This window comes from Battus philenor, unplaced genomic scaffold (assembly GCF_028537555.1).
Source record: "Battus philenor isolate CCGP_79_NKW_IND1 unplaced genomic scaffold, ilBatPhil1.0.hap1 SCAF_12, whole genome shotgun sequence".
NCBI lineage: Eukaryota > Metazoa > Arthropoda > Insecta > Lepidoptera > Papilionidae > Battus > Battus philenor.
The window spans coordinates 1,714,422-1,732,630 of record NW_027181674.1 but is presented as its reverse complement, the minus strand read 5'-3'; the positions used below and the strand labels follow the sequence as shown (position 1 = coordinate 1,732,630).

Below are 18,209 nucleotides of genomic sequence, written 5' to 3'. Positions count from 1 at the left end.
AATGGCTATGGTTTAGGACTGGTAGAAGATTCTAGACTATGTTAAAAGTCATTATTATAGTTCGACGTTAAGCTTTGCATGTGGCAGAAGATAGCATAGGAGACTAAGGGGCATTACGGGTTGTAGAACTAAAAGAAGAAAAAGGACATGTAATCATAAGACTTGAGAAAGATGTGGGAGTTATGATATTGAAGAGTTAGAAGAGGGTCACGACGAGATTTTGTGACAACAGAAGGAGATACGTAAGAGTTAAAATTGCTCCAATTTTTTTAAAAGGTCATTTCAGAACATTTCAAATTCATGGCTCTTCGCGTGCATACGAAGATAAATATAGATTAAATAAAAATTAAAGAGTTTTAATTGAATACTTACACGAGTTTTGATAACCCGGATAAGATAAGATGTGTCATTATCTAAATATTCGATGAAGTATTTTGTGTTTAAACGTTTTTTTTTTTACTATCAACTACTTACTATTAATTAAACGTCCGAGCATTTGCGTGGTAGGGGACATGTTTATCTTCAAATAGTCTATTAATAAAAGTAATAAATCGATATATTTTATTGCAAGTAATAATATTTCTTTGACACGAAATAATTCGGCCAGTTATTGGTGAGTTGTTTTGATATTTCTTAAACTATTTTATATAAATTATATGTCGGTTTAACCTTCAATTGCAGTCTTTCTATCTTTTATTAGGCAGTCATTAACAAAATTGTGAATGGTATAATAAAAAATTCTTATTAAAAACATAGTTCATAAACTGATGCAAACATTTAAACCGTACATTAATTTCTGAACACATGCATCACCCATAGATTTCCGACGAGTGGGATCATATGCGGCATGCATACAGTGTTTTGTCACCTTGTGGGCGTATGTTCTAAAACCTTATTGAGCACTGCCAATAATGGTATATATCAACCAGTTGGGCTATGTACTACTTTCGTACATCAGCGGATGACCTCCTGATTCAATACCGATACAAACTTTAGCAACTTAACCCATTCGCTGACAAAGACGAGTATACTCGTCTTTGGCAGAGTGTAACGTATTGCAAAGACGAGTTTACTCGTCCTACTTTAAATTCCTTACACGCTAAATGCAAAACATAGGGCTTATCCAAAAATATCTATAGGTATATATCATAATCGCAACAATGCAGGCGGGTTAAAAACGCTGCTGCCTATATGGAACTTATTTGTGAGCAATGGCAATCGTATGCCAAATAAAATTGTATGCTAGTAATCAAACCTGTTACCCATGATTGCAATTCTCAGTCCTCTATCGCTGAACTACCTTTGCTCCCACTATAAATTTCTGAGACTAATCGACTAGTAGTTTATTTTTAAAGCCAAAAATCTTCACTGTTCTATTGCCAATTTAACAAGACTCCTTAGGCCTTTCTTCATTACTGAAGGTCGTGTTCGCCCTGAAAACCTTTGTCAGGATCGATGACGACTTGTTTCCGTGACATCCTTTGCTTTTACTAGGACAGTCGTAATAATTCCAGTTATTGACTTGATCAAATAAATAGATAGATGATAATCAATGTGGTTTTTTACTGTCTACTTTCATAGTAGTGGTTGGGTAAGTTATATGTTTGTCTTTAGACTATTTGGTCAAAAGAACAAAGTGATCGTTGGTATTAATAATTTTCCGGTCAGCTGTGCGAATTCCATTTTGTAGATGCTATCAAAAATATTTCACACTGGTCTGTGGCTTCCACCATACCTTCAAGAGTCCAGTGGCCATCTGTTCTGCGGGCCATTTGGCATGCTCACTGCCAATTTAAGTTGCCAATACAAAGGGCTATGTTTACTTTTATTCATCTGCGAATCTTATGATATATCTTCGTGTTATAACCATTGCATTATATAAAATATTGTTTCACGTTTTGAATACGCTTTCAAAATATTTTTTTATTCAGTTTCATTTTTATAGAAATATATGAATTTTTAATTTAATTCTTATTATACAAATAGTTTAATATAACTATTTAAACTGAACTAAAAATTATTTTATTAATAATTATTGAACTGTAGATATTGCAATGTTATTTGTTACTATGAAATTAGTTTCTGTAAACAAATTGAAAAAGGAAAGGATGCAATTTTCAAAATGATCGAATGGTGGTTTTATTTTATTATAACATATTTTAATTTCTACAATTCCTATTTTTTAGTCAAGATAAGGGACTGTTTTGACTCGGCTTGACGTTGATTTATGGGACATCTTGTACACCATAATCCAATCGTTCCTCCGTATTCGATCCTGGATAGAAATTCAGTGTAGAGGATATTTGGACTATACATGTTTGTTTAGATACTGTGAACTTGTCAAAGAACATGTTTTTTCTACTTTTTATTTTATATCACAAATTATATATGAAATAGTTTTATAAAGTCCTTTTTAAGTTGATTATTTTGCATCTCAGAAGTGAGAGACCACATTCCTGTACTGCAGGTCATCACCGGTAACTTGATCACAGGGGTCAGTAAGACCTCAATACAATGATTCGTAAATGAAAATTGAGGCAAAAATTTGTAATTAATACAGGTGTTTACTAAATATAACAAAGTATAAACAAGATATAGACGCAAGTCTTAAACTAGTAACTAAGTCTGTGATAGCAAAGTAATGGGATAGTAAGAACAAATCTGTTATATCTTGGAAATGCAGATGTGGGATGAAAGAGGAAGTATGAATGAAATGCTAAGAATGTAAAGAGCAATAGATATTGTTAAAAACGAAAGAAACTGACAAAGAAAATAATGTCCCGTGGAGGGGTGAAACACGTGTTGAGTGATTTGACGGTGGTAGTTGTGTATTCGCATTGTTTGATGCATGCGCATTTATCTACGGGCTAGTGGGCGGTGAACTTTATTGCAGGACTACTGCTGCATGGCGGAAGTAACTATACATTGGTCCTTTTCTTACTTCGGATGGACTACCGCAAAATAACGCCTGAATCCACTAGATAAATATCTTTTACAGTTTAAAATGTTTTATCAAACATGTGGGACAGTTAAATAAATAAATATATACTAATTAATGTAAAAAACAACTAATTATAACAACCTAATTAACCTTCAGTTAATCGAAGCATTGAAAAATGTCGATAGAGTTGTTTATCTAACTATCATTGGGAATTTGTTTTTATTTATATCTTGATTGGACAAACTAGTTTAATCCTGTTAAGTATGAGTATTAAAAATGTTTACAAGAAAGACAGTAATTTTAAACCGTTATGGAAAATCGTCTTCCGCTTTAGTTCTATGAAACTATGACAGTATATATTTAATGAATTTAGGCGTTATTTTGCGGAAGTCCATCCTAAGTAAAAAAAGAACCAATATATAGCTACTTCCGCCATGCAGCAGTAGTCGTGCAATAAAGTGCACCGCCCACCAGCCCGCTGATAAATGCGCATGCGGCAAACAATGCGAATTACACAACTACCACCGTTAAATCACTCGACACGTATTTCACCCTTCCACGGGGCATCCTGAGGACTAATTTTACACCGATTAGTGCTAAACACAGAGTCATGTGACTCAATCTGCGGGCTGGCGGGCGGTGCACTTTATTGCACGACTACTGCTGCATGGCGGAAGTATCTATTTATTGGTTCTTTTCTTACTTATGAAAGTACATGTTTTTGTTTATTTTTAAGGCCCCAGATTATAGAATCGTTTCGTTCCCCTATCTTATATCTAGGACAGAGACGTTTACTATCTTTTGATGATTTTTTCACTTTCTTCTCTATTTTATTTCCATACTCTTCTGTTATTCTTCAGTTGATGTATCTTTCTTCTTACATTCTATAATTTCTATCTTTCTTTTTCTTACTTGCTACCGTTAATACATCGGAGGTACTCTGGAATTCCCCGTGCTCCGTGAACATCTGGACCAGTACTGCCTCCATCTGCACTTGGCGAAGTACAAAAAGAGATATCTAGAACGCGTTCTTGCTGCAGGAATTCGAAAGTTTATCTCGGACATCAGTTGCGAAGAGTACTACTTAACAGGCTTAACGAGATCAAACCTGGTGGAACTACTGTCGATGATGATACAAGTAAAGGTTGTCAATCGACGTACGCTGCAATGCATAGACTTCCCTCAAAGATCCATAATAACCGCATCCAGCGACATCTTGCGACCTAGATTACAATCAACAGTGACAAAACTAAAATTGATCGTCTGACAATAGAGTACTCTTCTTTCAATACAAGGACATTTACCATAAGTAAAATATAGTAAAATCTTTTTTCGATGGATATATGTTCCATAAATAATAACCGAATGTTAATATATATATAAAGCAAATTTAATTGAATTTTTAGAATATTTTGATTTATTATCTTAGCAACGGTTTAAACAATTTTGTAATTTTCTCTCGCTTGGCAGTTTTTTAAGTGTCCTTCGATTCAAAATGACACGCAGCAGTCGCATTAGTAATTTGCTTAAAAAAATAAGATTTAGTTTCAAAAACGGATCAATGTTCGTAAAGATATTGCAAAGCACTTTTGCCACTTTTGTTCACCTTCAATATGCTATGAATTTATCATTTTAACATAACTTTTTTACTAGCAAGTTTCAAGGCATTTACAGAAGATATAGGTTTAGATACTTATAGAACCTTTTTAATATTATATATGTGCTTATTAGATCCGCGAATTAGAATATTTTAGCCGCAAATATAGGAATTGGGTGGCATTTTTTTAAACTGTGATTATAGAAAACGCGAATAAGGAACTTATTGTATATAATATTCTTGACGGTTATAGAGGCGTTTGTTAGTTTTGTTCTAGAGCAGTGATTCCCAAAGTGGTCTATATTGACCCCTAGGGGCCTATGACAACCTGCAAGGGGTCTACGTCAGCGAAAAAAAATTTTTAGGTCCATGAAATGAAAATAGGGGCCCACGATAGTGGATCTCAACACATACACTGATAGTACCTATTTACTTACATCATACTATAATACAATATCAAAACATTTACATTACATTACTTTACATTATTATATATGTTTATAAAATTGTGTAAGTTGTAGGATGTTGGTATTCGCTTTGTGGTCGCGATACATTTTGAAAATACACTAAACTTCATTAAAGTTAGAAATTTACAGGAAATCAATATCAGGTAAGTAGGGGGTCTACCCAACACGGAAAAACATAGCAAGGGGTCTACAACACAAAAAAGTTTAGGGAACTCTGTTATAGATGGTTCTCGTATATTTTTAATGAAGACAATATAATTTAGTCGCATTAATTTTTGCCGTGAAATGATATTTCATTTAATTACGACGCAATCGTGACGACTTGAAGGCGATATATTTAGGTATAGAACTGCCCCCATCGCGACGGGTTTTCTGCGTAGTGTTGGACTTTCCTATCTCCCATTTTCCCCCCTCCACATTTTTTAATTTTCAGTATAATAATACTTTTTAGAGTAATATACGTAAGGTAATGTAAAAGACATAAATTATTTTGTTTTGTTCATTCACGTCGCAGAGAATGGCGATCCCACTGGCGGGCAAGATCATCATACCACTGCTGGTGCTAGCCGTCACAGGCGCCATGGTGGCTCTGATAGTCTTGGTAGTCCAAGACGCAGACACGGGTACGACCGAGACACCCACCGTGCCCACTACCACCACCACACCCGACACCACAACCACGGAAAGTTGGACAACTACTACCAGTATGACTCCCAGCAGCACGACCACCAGTACGACTACGACTACAGAAGGTACGACGACCACAGCGAGTACGACTACGACTACAACCAGTACGACTACAACGAGCACGACTACAGAGGGCCCTGTCGAAGATTCATTATACAGAGTCGGTGTCGGCATTGCAGATATGACTGGACCTTGTGTTGAGATTAACTTTGTAAGTACAAAATTGCTATCTTTTATCATAGTTAAAAAATTGATAAGCGATTGTTGCTAAGTGATATTGTTCAATCAAAACAAATTCAATAATAATAATGAAAACAAAAGTAGTGGAAGTAAACAAATTTATGCCTTTGCGGCGGCACTAGGTAAAGTAGAATGCGGTATTGTTTGTAAATAATTAATGAACAGAAATAAGTTCTCAAGTGAGGTAAAGACGCCATTATTTATTTTTTAGGTACACTAAGAGTACACATAAGTTACCGTATGAATAATGGTTAGGTTTTATTCTTTTATAAGTGATATATTCCATTAAAAATTTATTACATATAATACAATATTGTTGTATTGTGTATCGTGCGACAGAGATAACGCTCTACGAATCCGAAATTAGCCGATTGTCTCTTTCTAAAGGTCGATGTGTAATATTTATCGCCGGGTAATGTAATCTTAATTTAATGTAATTGTAATTTTAGGTTTTTTATCAGTATAATTCTAGGCTTATATAATTTTAGTAGTATTAACTTTTAGTAAATCTTGTTATACAAAATTTTTACTGTAATTTGTGTTTTTAAAAGTACCTTTCGAGTGATAGAAGAGGATTTAAAGTGGCTTCATAAAAGAAAAAAAAACGGTTACTAACCTTCCTAAGATTGTACACCTCAATAAGAAGATCATTTCATTTAATTTAATGCTTTAGACAGTAATAAAGCATCGTGTTCCAGATGGGATACGCTGAGATCGGGCAATCTGGACAAGGGCTTCATCTCCGTCAATTCTCCAGAGCATTCATCTTCGTCCAGGGCAACACTAGAATTGTGCTGGTCACTGCTGAAGTTATATCAGTGGGAATTGCTGTCAGACGAGAGGTATTTATTCACATATATGACCACCTTCTCAATCTCTTACCCTCTTTCTTATACAGAGAATACAGTAGCAAGTATAAGAAGAAATTTCAATGATTAATATGTAATTCTTATTCAGAAAAAAAGGGATGTATTTTGTATCGTCACGGAACACGAGCTGTGCAAATTTTTACTACACGTTACGTTTAGAACTTGGTAGAATTAGTTAATAAAGTATAAATCTTAGTTTATAAAATTTGCGGTTCGATACTCAAACATAAAAGTTTGGTACTCAAAGTTTAAAATTTCCCCAGAAATTTCTAGAAAATTCAATGTCTAATGAATAAAACACAAGAGTTTTATTGTAATATTATAGTTGGAAGGCTTTTTAATAAAGCTTTTACTCGGGTACCCTAATATCAAGTAACAGCACAAGCCGAGATCCAACTCTTGGATAAAACAACCAAAGAGTTTCTAAAACTTCCGAAGGTGCCTTTAGTTAGTGTAAAAAGATCTAAGCTTGCAAAAAGCAGTTGTTAATGACCAAATTAATCACATTTATATCATTTCCCAGGTGGTGAAGAACCTCCAGGAGCGGTACGGTGATATATACAACCTGAACAATGTAATACTGACCGGAACACATACTCACAGCGCTCCAGGCGGTCACCAAGTGGACTTCCTGCTGGACATTACAATCCTCGGCTTCTCGCGACAGACCTTTGACGCATACGTTGCCGGAATAACACGAGTTAGTTGACAATGATGATATGGTTTTGACTGATCACCTGAAGTCCTCAGGGTTCAGATTGACTATCACCCAGACCCTTAACTGAGCAAATTACCTTGATTCTATGGTTAATTAGCTGGTAAAAACCTGGTTGTCTTTAATAAGGTCAAACGGTATTTTACATCGGGACAGCTTACTGCGTGGGATTCTATTCCCACCGTTTGGAAGGCTTATATAACATCTCGAAGCTCTTGAGTCGGTAGAACGGTGTGGTGTTTCACTTATAGGTGATAATAAGCTAGTTTCTAAGAAACTTCTCAGCCTTGAACATATCTGGGGGGTAGCGTTTCTGTCAATTTTCTACAGGATTATTTCTGGGGAACTGCGGAACAACACGACCTTATGCCATCATATCCATCTACCATCCTTACATGGAGGAGTTACCTTGGAGGCGTGCTAATTATTTTGATTCTACGTTTCTAATCCAACTGAAATAATATGCCGGCTTTCCTGAGAAATATAACCCAGGTCTCTTTAGGGTCAGATCTACTGAATCTGTGTGCTTCATCTTCGACCACATCATCTTATTCCAACTGGCAACTTAGTGGTCAAAGGCGGACCAGTAAACGATAAAAAAATGTACTGTGTAGGATGCTTGGTGTTTTAAAACTTGAGATGTAATGTGTCGGTAGGGGTGTAGAGAAAGCCAGTCAGGTACTTGCATTTGACTGTCAGTTTAACTTGACAATATACACGAGGTAACTTAGAAAGTCGTTTGTTAAGATTAATTCGTTCCAAGCTAAAGTCAGGGGGTCTTACAAGATATAAATATATTTTTGTGTTTAGTATTATTGGTGCCAAATTTCTTTTTATACACCACAATCAAGTCCGGAATATTAATTATTATTTTTTGTTTTTTTTTTAATGCCAATTTTACAACTTTATGTAATTATTCTTCCATTTGAAATTCAATATGATACTAAACTCATACAAATCCGTCTCCTACATTTTCCATTTTTATAGACACTATTATCGTTCTCTCTCTCGTTCACCCCTTTCCAGAAAGGGACAGAGTATTTTTATTGTTCATCGCCGTCATCTATTTTTCGTTCAATATCTTACACTCTTCTTGTTTACTTGCCTCCTTTACACATAACCTTTCTTCCTTACATATAGTTTAATCTTTGTTATTTTATTTTTAAACGATTTTATTTAGTTCGACCCGTACGGAATTTATTTGGGTCAAAATTAGAAATTGAAATTTAAGCACCTTCCCGTTGTCAGATTGATCTGAAATTTGGTACACACATTTAATTTAGATGACAATACAATATAATAAAATCAATAAAATTATAAATCTAAGATGGCCGCCGATACAAAATGGCGGACTACATATTTTTCCTTCACCCCCCTTAATATGGGTATCAAATGAAAGGGCTACACTAGTAAAACACGATGATTATGTCAAAATTTAAAATTCAAGATTTTTCCACAACTCCACAATATGGGTATCAAAAAACCGTTTAACTTAAAAGTTTTTTAAATGTATTTATTCCATTTACACAACTTTTTATTTTTTATTATTTACCATTAATTTCTAGTTCTATAATATAATATTTACATTCTAAAATCCAATAAATAATTATCTCAATTTGCAGAGTATAATCCGTGCCCATGAGAACCTGGCACCAGCGCGTCTCGTCTTGGGTCAGAAGCGGGTTCTGGATGTGAAGGTCAACCGATCCCCCTATTCATACAACTACAACCCTGCTGTGGAAAGAGAACGGTCAGTTTACCCTCATCTTCAATATGTGATATCGTAAACAACACTAAAGGGGCGTTCTTCAATTTAATATTTAAATTAGTGACATCTAGTGATATTAAACCTTTCCACTCCAATGTCGAGTGTCACTCGACACTGATTTTGTTCCACGAGCTTACTTATTTTTGCTGAAAATTTTAAAACAGGAAAGATTTTTGTTACTAAAATGTTTAAATCACGAATGAATGAAACATATTCTAGAATCGCAAGATACTATAATTCAATTAAATTTTATCGATGCTACATAACAGCCTTGGAGTGGAAAGGGTTAAATATTCATATTTAGAATAATAGAGAAAGTCCTTACTGCGAGATCGAACCAAAACTGTGGGAGACCGGAAAAAATAAGTTCAACAATGTAATTCGAAGAATTGCTCTCCGAAGTGGCCGTTGGGAAGAAAAGCTTCTTCACTTTAAACATAATTCTCTTTATTTCTCTCTGGTTGACCACGGATCTTTTTATAAGGCCCATCGTAAGCGACCACGTCTGGGATCCGTACATCATCACTGGTAAAATGCACTGATGAAATACCTTCGTCTACACACTTTGCGGTATTTTGGACTATTTCTATCGTAGCTTCCGGAACGCCGCCCATTCGAGAAATATTAAAAACCTAATAGATTCAGGCGTTCTTTGCGGAAGTCCATCCTAAGTAAGAAAAGGACTAATATATAGCTACTTCCGCTATGCAACAGTAGTGGTGCAGTAAAGTGTACCGCCCGCCAGTCCGCTGATAAATGCGCATGCGGTAAACAATGCGAATTACACAACTACCACCGTTAAATCACTCTACACGTGTTTTACCCCTCCACGGGGCATTCTCAGGAGTAATGTTACACCGATTAGTGCCAAACTCCGAGTACAAACTCGCATTTATCAGCGGGCTGGCGGGCGGTGCACTACTGCTACATAGCGGAAGTAGCTATATATTAGTCCTTTTCTTACTAAATATAAAAAAGACCACGTGGATATATTGTGGAAATTCTGATCATTATTTTACGAAGCCTTGATTTAAAATCTGATCTTTAAGTACAACTACAAATTGGACTTCTGTCAACTTAGCAATAAACGTAGTTTCTATTTCTAGATATTCTAACAACACTGATGACGTGTTAACTCAGTTGAGGATCGAAAGAGGTGATGGTAGCGTGCGCGGGGTTCTGAACTGGTTCCCCATCCATCCGACCAGCATGAACATGACCAACAGGCTCCTATCCTCTGATAATCTTGGGTACGCAGCGCTGCGTTTGGAACGAGAACTTAATCCCAATAACCTCACCGGTAAGGTAAGTGGAGAGAAATTCATAATAAACTAGCTGTGACCTGCGACTTCGTCCGCGTGGAATTTAACAAAAAAGTAATCTATTTAATTGTTTTTAAACGGTTTTATTTAGTTCGACCCGTACGGAATTTATTTGGATCAAAATTAGAAATTGAAATTTAAGCACCTTCCCGTTGTCAGATTGATCTGAAATTTGGTACACACATTTAATTTAGATGACAATACAATATAATAAAATCAATAACATTATAAATCTAAGATGGCCGCCGATACAAAATGGCGGATTACGTATTTTTCCTTAACCCCCTCAATATGGGTATCAAATGAAAGGGCTACACTAGTAAAACACGATGATTATGTCAAAATTTAAAATTCAAGATGGACGCCGTTCCAATATGGTGGACTAGGTACATATTTTCCCACAACCACCACAATATGGGTAACAAAAAACCGTTTAACTTAAAAGTTTTTTAAATGTATTTATATCGTTTTAATCTTAATATGTGAGCCGCACATATATTCTTACGTCAACCACAACTCTAAATATCATCATTCGTTCGCTGTTTTCGTATCGATTCAAATACACATGAACTGTCACGGTAACATTTGAAATTTATTGGAATGACAGTGGCACCATCTGTCGAAAATTTGTCACACCAACTTAGAAACCTCTATGAACTCATGCACGATAACTTTGCTAAAAATCATCATAAGATCAAATGTATAGTTTAGGAATGTATAAAGGATATAAAGACAAACATTCATATACGTATATATAAACATATATGTCGTTTTTAGTCTAGTCTGTACTCATCATCATTTCAGCCATAGATGTCCACTGTTGGGCATAGGCCTTCCCAGTATTAGGATGTTACTAATCAGTATTTAGATCTTGAACTTCACGTGGTATTATATTAGAATTTCTTAGTAGTACACATACTATTTAATATGTCATACTTGCAGTTGACTTAGTGCGTACTAAGACTGTACTTCTATTTATACTGTACTCACAGGTACACTTGATTTTGTCTATTTTATGAAAGTGAGACTATGCGTGTACGTATATTAACCAAAGTTAACGATATAGTATTTTCCAGCCAGATATAGTGGCGGGTTTCTTCGCATCAAACTTGGGCGACGTGTCTCCGAACACTGCAGGACCTCGTTGTGAATTCAGTGGCGACATCTGCGATAACCAGTTCCTCATTTGCGGTGATAATGAGAGATGTTTCGCCGGCGGCCCTGGTGAAGACATGTTCGAAAGCACCAGGATAATTGGAAACGTCTTATTTGAAGCCGCTCTGGTAATTATATCTTCTAGAAGGACCATTGGTTCTTGGTGACTTCTTTAATATGAGTTTCTTTCGCTAGGATGTGCTCAACAGCGAGGGTATAGAGCTGACAGGAGACTTGGCGGTCGTTCATCAGTTCGTTAACATGTCCGAAGCTGTGGTTCCAAAATACGATCCAATCGAGAGGAGATTTAATGAAGTGAGTACTATTTTTGATTATGAACAAAATTAAATGAACAAACGGATGAAGTGAGCTCATACAAAATATGTACTGTACCCGACGATAAATATTGCACACCAACCTTTGGAAAGTGACAATCGGCTAATTTCGGCTTCATAGAGAACTATCTCTGTCCCACACTACCTATGTGACGTTTTGTCAGTCGTTGTATTTCGTGCGACAGAGATAACGCTCTACGAAGCCGAAATTAGCAGATTTCTCTTTCCAAATATCGATGTGCAATAGTTATCGCCGGGTACTGCATATTCTACGTAAATTTTTTTGTGACTACCCACGTTTAACAATAGCGTGAGGTAATCGACAACCAGTGCCATCTATCGGCAGCGTCTGAAATAAGAGCGTTTCGACAAACGTATGCATATAGTAACTTTGATATTGTAAGTGTGTAATAAGCGGGCTGGCGGGCGGTGCTCTTTGTTGCACGACTACCACTGTATGTGCGGAAGTGGCTGAATATTAGTCCTTTTCTTACTTAGAATAAACAAGTGTTATTTATTTCATATTTCACAAAGATAATCTGGTTATCCAATTACTTTCATTACGATGATCTTCGATAGACAGACGGTTGGCAAATGTTATAGACAGTTCTACCAACCTAGGAAACAAAATTACCTGTCTAATGCCCGGGAGATTTAAATGACAATTCCTCCTTACTTATCACAGTAGTAAGACTAACGTCTTGTTTATTTTTAGAATGATATCGTTAGAGGTTGTTCACCCGCCCTGGGTTATAGCTTCGCATCGGGAACTACAGATGGCGCCAATGTACTTAATATAACGCAGGTGGGTCGACTATATTTTTATTCTTCTTTTTCTCTACAGCTGGAAAACGCCCACTGCAAGGCATAGGTACCCCCCAATCACCCCCACGATGACAGGTCCACCTGATTGGGGGTCTACCGGCACCGAGTCTACCTACTTGTGGTCACTAGGTCGAACTACGTCGAAGATCTTCGTTCTTCTACGGATCTCCTCATGTCTGATTCGATCTCGAAACGAAACTCCGAGCATAGCCCTTTCCATTGCTCTCTGGGTGATCTTGAACCTTCCCATAAGGCCTGTCGTAAGTGACCACGTCTCGGATCCTTATGTCATCACCAGCAACAAACATTGGTCAAAGACCCTCGACTTCAAACATTGCGGTATTTCGTACGAAAAGAGGTTTTTCAGCTTCCTGAACGCTGCCCATGTAAAAAACTCATTTTATATTAACTTGTAATGTCTCACATAAGGCAGAAGAGGAACGAGAAGCCTCCATTCATAAAAAAGAGCCTTCAGCACTCAGACGGGTTTTATTTTGTAACCAGTTAGTACAACAGTAACATAGTTAATGAAATCAAACCAATTATTTATTATTAATTAAAAATTAATAAACACTGTACACGTTCTTATGTTCTAGGGCACATTGACGGGTAACCCACAGTTGGATGCGATCGCGGGGGCCATAGCTGGACCCACTGATGAAGATATCGAGTGTCATGCACCCAAACCTATTCTGCTGGCAACTGGAAGGGTGAGATTTTCATCAGATCAATAAGCACACACACATACCATACACATATACTCACACACACACACATTTGTGTGTGTCTCAAAGGCTCGTTGAGTGACTGTGAATTTGCCAATGGGGCCTAACATTTACGATAATCATATGAAAAAACTGTATCGATTATATGATAATAATAAATTATGTTCACAGGCCACATCCCCAGTGCCTTGGCATTCCCATATAGCGTCTGCTACCATCATCTGGATTGCCGGTCTCGTTGTGGCGGGGGTTCCCGGAGAGCCCACTACCATGGCTGGGCGTCGGATTAAGGACGTGGTCGGTGACGTCATGCGGGACCGCGGCTTCGAGCCCATAGTCGTGGTCTCCGGTCTCACCAACGAGTATATACACTACGTCAGCACTTTCGAAGAGTATCAGGTATTATTTCATTATGTTTGCTAGCCCAGCTGTAGAAGTCTAGAGAGTTGGGTTCATTTCCCGGGATATAATCCTAAATAATTCACATATCCATTTATTATATAGGATTGTCACTGCTCACAAACAAGTTTCCAAAGGATGTGCAGCAGCGTTTTCTGCATACCATAACACTACACTGCGATCTTTCCCCTTCCAATCGTGGCGATTATGGTATATCCCTCCATAGATATCTTTGGGGAAGACATAGGATTTTGTACTAACAGTATTTGGCCTGTTGCATTGGAAATAATAAACTAATAATAATACGTATTTCAGAGTGATCACTTTATTTACTTAATAAACATGAAGTTTTTAAATTAATTTTGCGATCTATAAATATTGAACGATGCAGCTGGTAAACGACTATACAGATTTCAGCACGTCCACTGTCAAACGCGCGAAGATCATAGCGAAGCCGTCGAACGTGCGAAGTTCACAGCGAACTGTCAAATGTATGATTTCGTCGGATTTTATATATTTTTTTAAGTTTCTGTTCAATTTTAAATTTTTGTTTCACAAGAATATTCTACAAAATATTACGTAAGTAATACAACATATTAATAAAAATACAAAAGGTAAAATGTATTCATTTTATAGTTCGACAGGAGTGGAAACTTTAAGATTTTAAATTTCATTTTATTGTTCCTTAACAGGTGCAAAGATACGAAGCTGCCTCTACGATCTATGGACCACACACATTGAGTATATTCCTAAATAAGTTTGCAGAGATGACGGCAGCAGCTATTAATGTAAGTGTTTTTACTAATAAATGAAAACTAGATATATCATCTAGCATTTGTTAGTTTATTACTGTGGGATTCTTTCTGGGGACCGTCCCCAAGCTCTTGCAAGTAGTAACAACACAAAGTCTAAAGTATGAGTGTGTGTATTCATCAAGCTTAGCCCGTATTTATACTGATTTAAAACTACCTTCAACCAATAAAAATCGTCAGCCAATCACAAGTCGAGAAGTATAGCGCTCTCTTTCGCGCGATGTATATAATTAATTATATTTTTGTGGAATTCCCATTTTCGATGCACCGTTGGCGATGGTGTATGTAACTTTCTTTGTTCTGCATATAAAAAGTTTTCACGGCAAAAAAAAAATTGAATAGAATACCCGGCGATAAATATTGCACATTGACCTTTAGAAAGAGACAATAGGATAATTTCGGCGTCGTAGAGCACTGTCTCTGTCCTACACTACCTATTTGACGTTTTGTCAGTCATGCGATATCTGCTCCAAGTTCCCCTTAATGGCTATAATTTTGATTCCATTTTTAAATACGTCGTGAAATATTTTTCTTACACAATTTACTGGTTTCAGGGCACCACAGTGCCACAAGGTCCAATACCGGAAGATCACAGGAACAACACCATATCTCTAATACCTCCCGTTATCCTGGACGCCACACCCACTGGAAAGAACTTCGGGGAAGTACTTGAACAACCTCCCGGAACAGTAAGAGTTGGGGATCTCGTTAGTGCTGTCTTTGTAAGTAACATGTTTTCTCCCGCGCAATATTCTTCAAGCCTGTATGTTTAAAAATGGTCAATTAAACTTAAAAATCTCGACCGCTCGATATAGGCCACCTCAGCGATTTTTAAAAGGATTAGTTGGATAACGCCTGTGTCCAACTTACGACGACATTAATAAGATCATCTGTCCGTCTGTGCTTGCTTCTCACTCCGTGTACTATGAATTTATACATATTACAATCCACTATAAGTCATTTATATATTTTGCATAATAGACAATAATTTTCGATAGGTATTAATTTTAAAAAAGTACAGTCAGCTGTTTCGTCATTTATGTCGAAGAATTTTTGCTCCACATCGGCCAGCGGTTTCAAAAATTGAAATGGCAATCGGCAGATGTTTGTGAGGTCCAGAGGGCATCGTAGACCGCCTATAGATAAAATGGCCGCCCTAGAAAATTTTATTACAATTATCTTTCTTTTAGGTCGCTGCCAATCCACGAAACAACATTCTTCAGGAATCAACGCATGCGCAGGTGGAGCGACTTGTCGGTGATCAATGGGTGATAGTTGCAACAGACGCCGACTGGGAGACTAAGTGAGTATTCTTCTTTGTTATAGTCTTGATAGACTGATCGTCTTTGCCATATTTAATCTGTGCTTGGCTCAGTTAGCTCCAGACGCCGCTAGATGTCGCTTTTCTTAAACTTTATAAGATTCCCTCGTATCGAAATCGTATCGTACCATTTTTAACCACGGCCAGTGAAAGATAGATCTAATGCTTTAAAAAGGAAGTTTTTCTTCGGTCTTTTACAGAAATGATAATGAAGGCAACAGGAAAATTAAAAATTAGTATTTATAGCAATAGAAAAACAGTACAGAGTGCTTTAAATTCACTTACTTGTATGAATCGAAATATATTTCACAATACATCATGTTTATTTGAATCAATCATAGTAGATTTTGATTTTGGAAAGAGCATTCTAAATCTCCTTTTAAAACGTAAATTATGTTTCAGCGCCATCTATTTGTCAATTATAACACTGTTTCTAATTTCTTAAATTATATCATAGCATGTTTGTTTTGCAATAATTTATAATTTACACTCCGTGTTTACATTGAAGGTTCCACTGGGAGCGTGTATCGACATTTTTCGGCACCAGCAGAGCGCGATTCGAATGGCGCGTACCAAATAACACGCCGTCCGGTTCGTACCGAATCCTGTACCGTGGTGCCTCTAAAAGCCTAATCGGCATCATTACTCAGTTCACGGGCATCTCCGATACCTTCCAAGTTAATAGTTAATATAGTTTTTAATTTTTATTAAATATTTATTGCACATCATGTTTATTATTTATTCATAAAATTATGCTTTTATCGCGACAAACTTATTATACAGGGTCATTACAGAGAACAATTATTACTGGCGTAAGACAGATAACTATTAATACTGGCAACACTGGTCATATCAATGTGAAAATTTAATATTTGATAATAACGCCATCTGTTGTGGTACATAAAAAACTAGCAATAAAAGTTAACTAACACAGCTATTTCGTCTCGTTAGTGCTGTCGCTATTTTTACTAGAGTTAGCGAGGTTCCAATTGAAGTATGGAAGAATCCTCTATTACGCTAGTATAGTTCCTCTATGACAAGGTGAAATACAACCAGGGGATTGAACGTGATCCAGGGATATGGAATCTCAATACCTATTTATACCTATTTCACCTTCATTTATGTTCAGTGATTTTTAATAGTATCACTGATATTTGATAATTTGTGATGATACGTTTCCTTCAGATATTTCATATGAATACTGAACACCAGGTCTTTTGTACCATGGAAGATGTGTAAAAAATTAAATGAACATAGGAACGAATAATTTTTTTACCATAGAATAAATCATATAACACTTTTTTTTCTTCAACTTTTCTTACATAATACTAGAGTACATGTAAAATAATCATTGATATTTTAATTTGGCAACATCATGTGTTAAGAATGTAACTAGGCGAAATTTCGAAATCATTTTAAACGAGCAGAACTTTAGTTCGACAACAATTCTTTTTATTCTTTTCTTTCGTTGGACGCCCTCTGCCAGGCATAGGCCAAAGATCACCACTTGAGAACTTTTCGGCCGAAACGACCATCAGTTGCAAGCGATGTGCCACATCTATTGCCACTTCACACTGGTAATTCTTTGAGCTACGTCTTGGTTCTTTTAATCTAGCTGCTAAAATCTTATCATAGCTCTCTCCATTGCTCTCTGAGTGATCTTTAACCTTCTTATAACGTCGTAATTGACCACGTCTCAGATCCTTATGTCATCACCGTCAACACAAATTGTTCAAAGATCTTCATCATAAAACATTTCGGTATTAAGATTACGAGAAGAGTTTTATATTAATTACGCACATATAATGATTGTATGACGTAATATGCAGACTTCGAGGTCGGCTACGGAGCTGTAAATAGATACCCGCCTTCGATATGTGACAGTTTATTCGCTAGTGATGTTACCACTTCGGAATATCGGAATAGATATCGATATATTTATTAATTTCTCAGATCGTATCATATTTGCGTATAAAGGCGTGTGATTTAATGTCAAACATTGAATCAAAATATTCAGATTGTATTATCAAA

The 18,209-nt window shown here is 36.4% G+C and overlaps 1 protein-coding gene across 1 annotated transcript; it reads left to right on the top strand.

Annotated features, from left to right (window-relative positions):
* Positions 1-496: 496 nt before the first annotated feature.
* On the top strand, positions 497-16,867 carry LOC137932775 (neutral ceramidase-like). Its single transcript, XM_068776447.1, has 15 exons — positions 497-613; positions 5,520-5,903; positions 6,631-6,774; positions 7,325-7,501; positions 9,139-9,266; positions 10,391-10,589; positions 11,683-11,889; positions 11,957-12,076; positions 12,812-12,901; positions 13,518-13,631; positions 13,818-14,045; positions 14,738-14,833; positions 15,412-15,579; positions 16,048-16,160; positions 16,687-16,867. The coding sequence occupies exons 2-15, from the start codon at positions 5,523-5,525 to the stop codon at positions 16,865-16,867; spliced, it is 2,346 nt and encodes a 781-aa protein (XP_068632548.1). The 5' UTR covers positions 497-613; positions 5,520-5,522.
* The last annotated feature ends 1,342 nt before the right edge of the window (positions 16,868-18,209 follow it).

What these genes read in the sequence shown, in the direction of transcription:
- LOC137932775 (XM_068776447.1), top strand. Translation starts at nt 5,523, where the DNA reads ATGGCGATCCCACTGGCGGGCAAGATCATCATACCACTGCTGGTGCTA. An exon ending in CCTGCTGTGGAAAGAGAACG is followed by an intron (nt 9,267 to 10,390) that starts GTCAGTTTACCC and finishes TTCTATTTCTAG; the next exon opens with ATATTCTAACAACACTGATG. An exon ending in TTCTGCTGGCAACTGGAAGG is followed by an intron (nt 13,632 to 13,817) that starts GTGAGATTTTCA and finishes TTATGTTCACAG; the next exon opens with GCCACATCCCCAGTGCCTTG.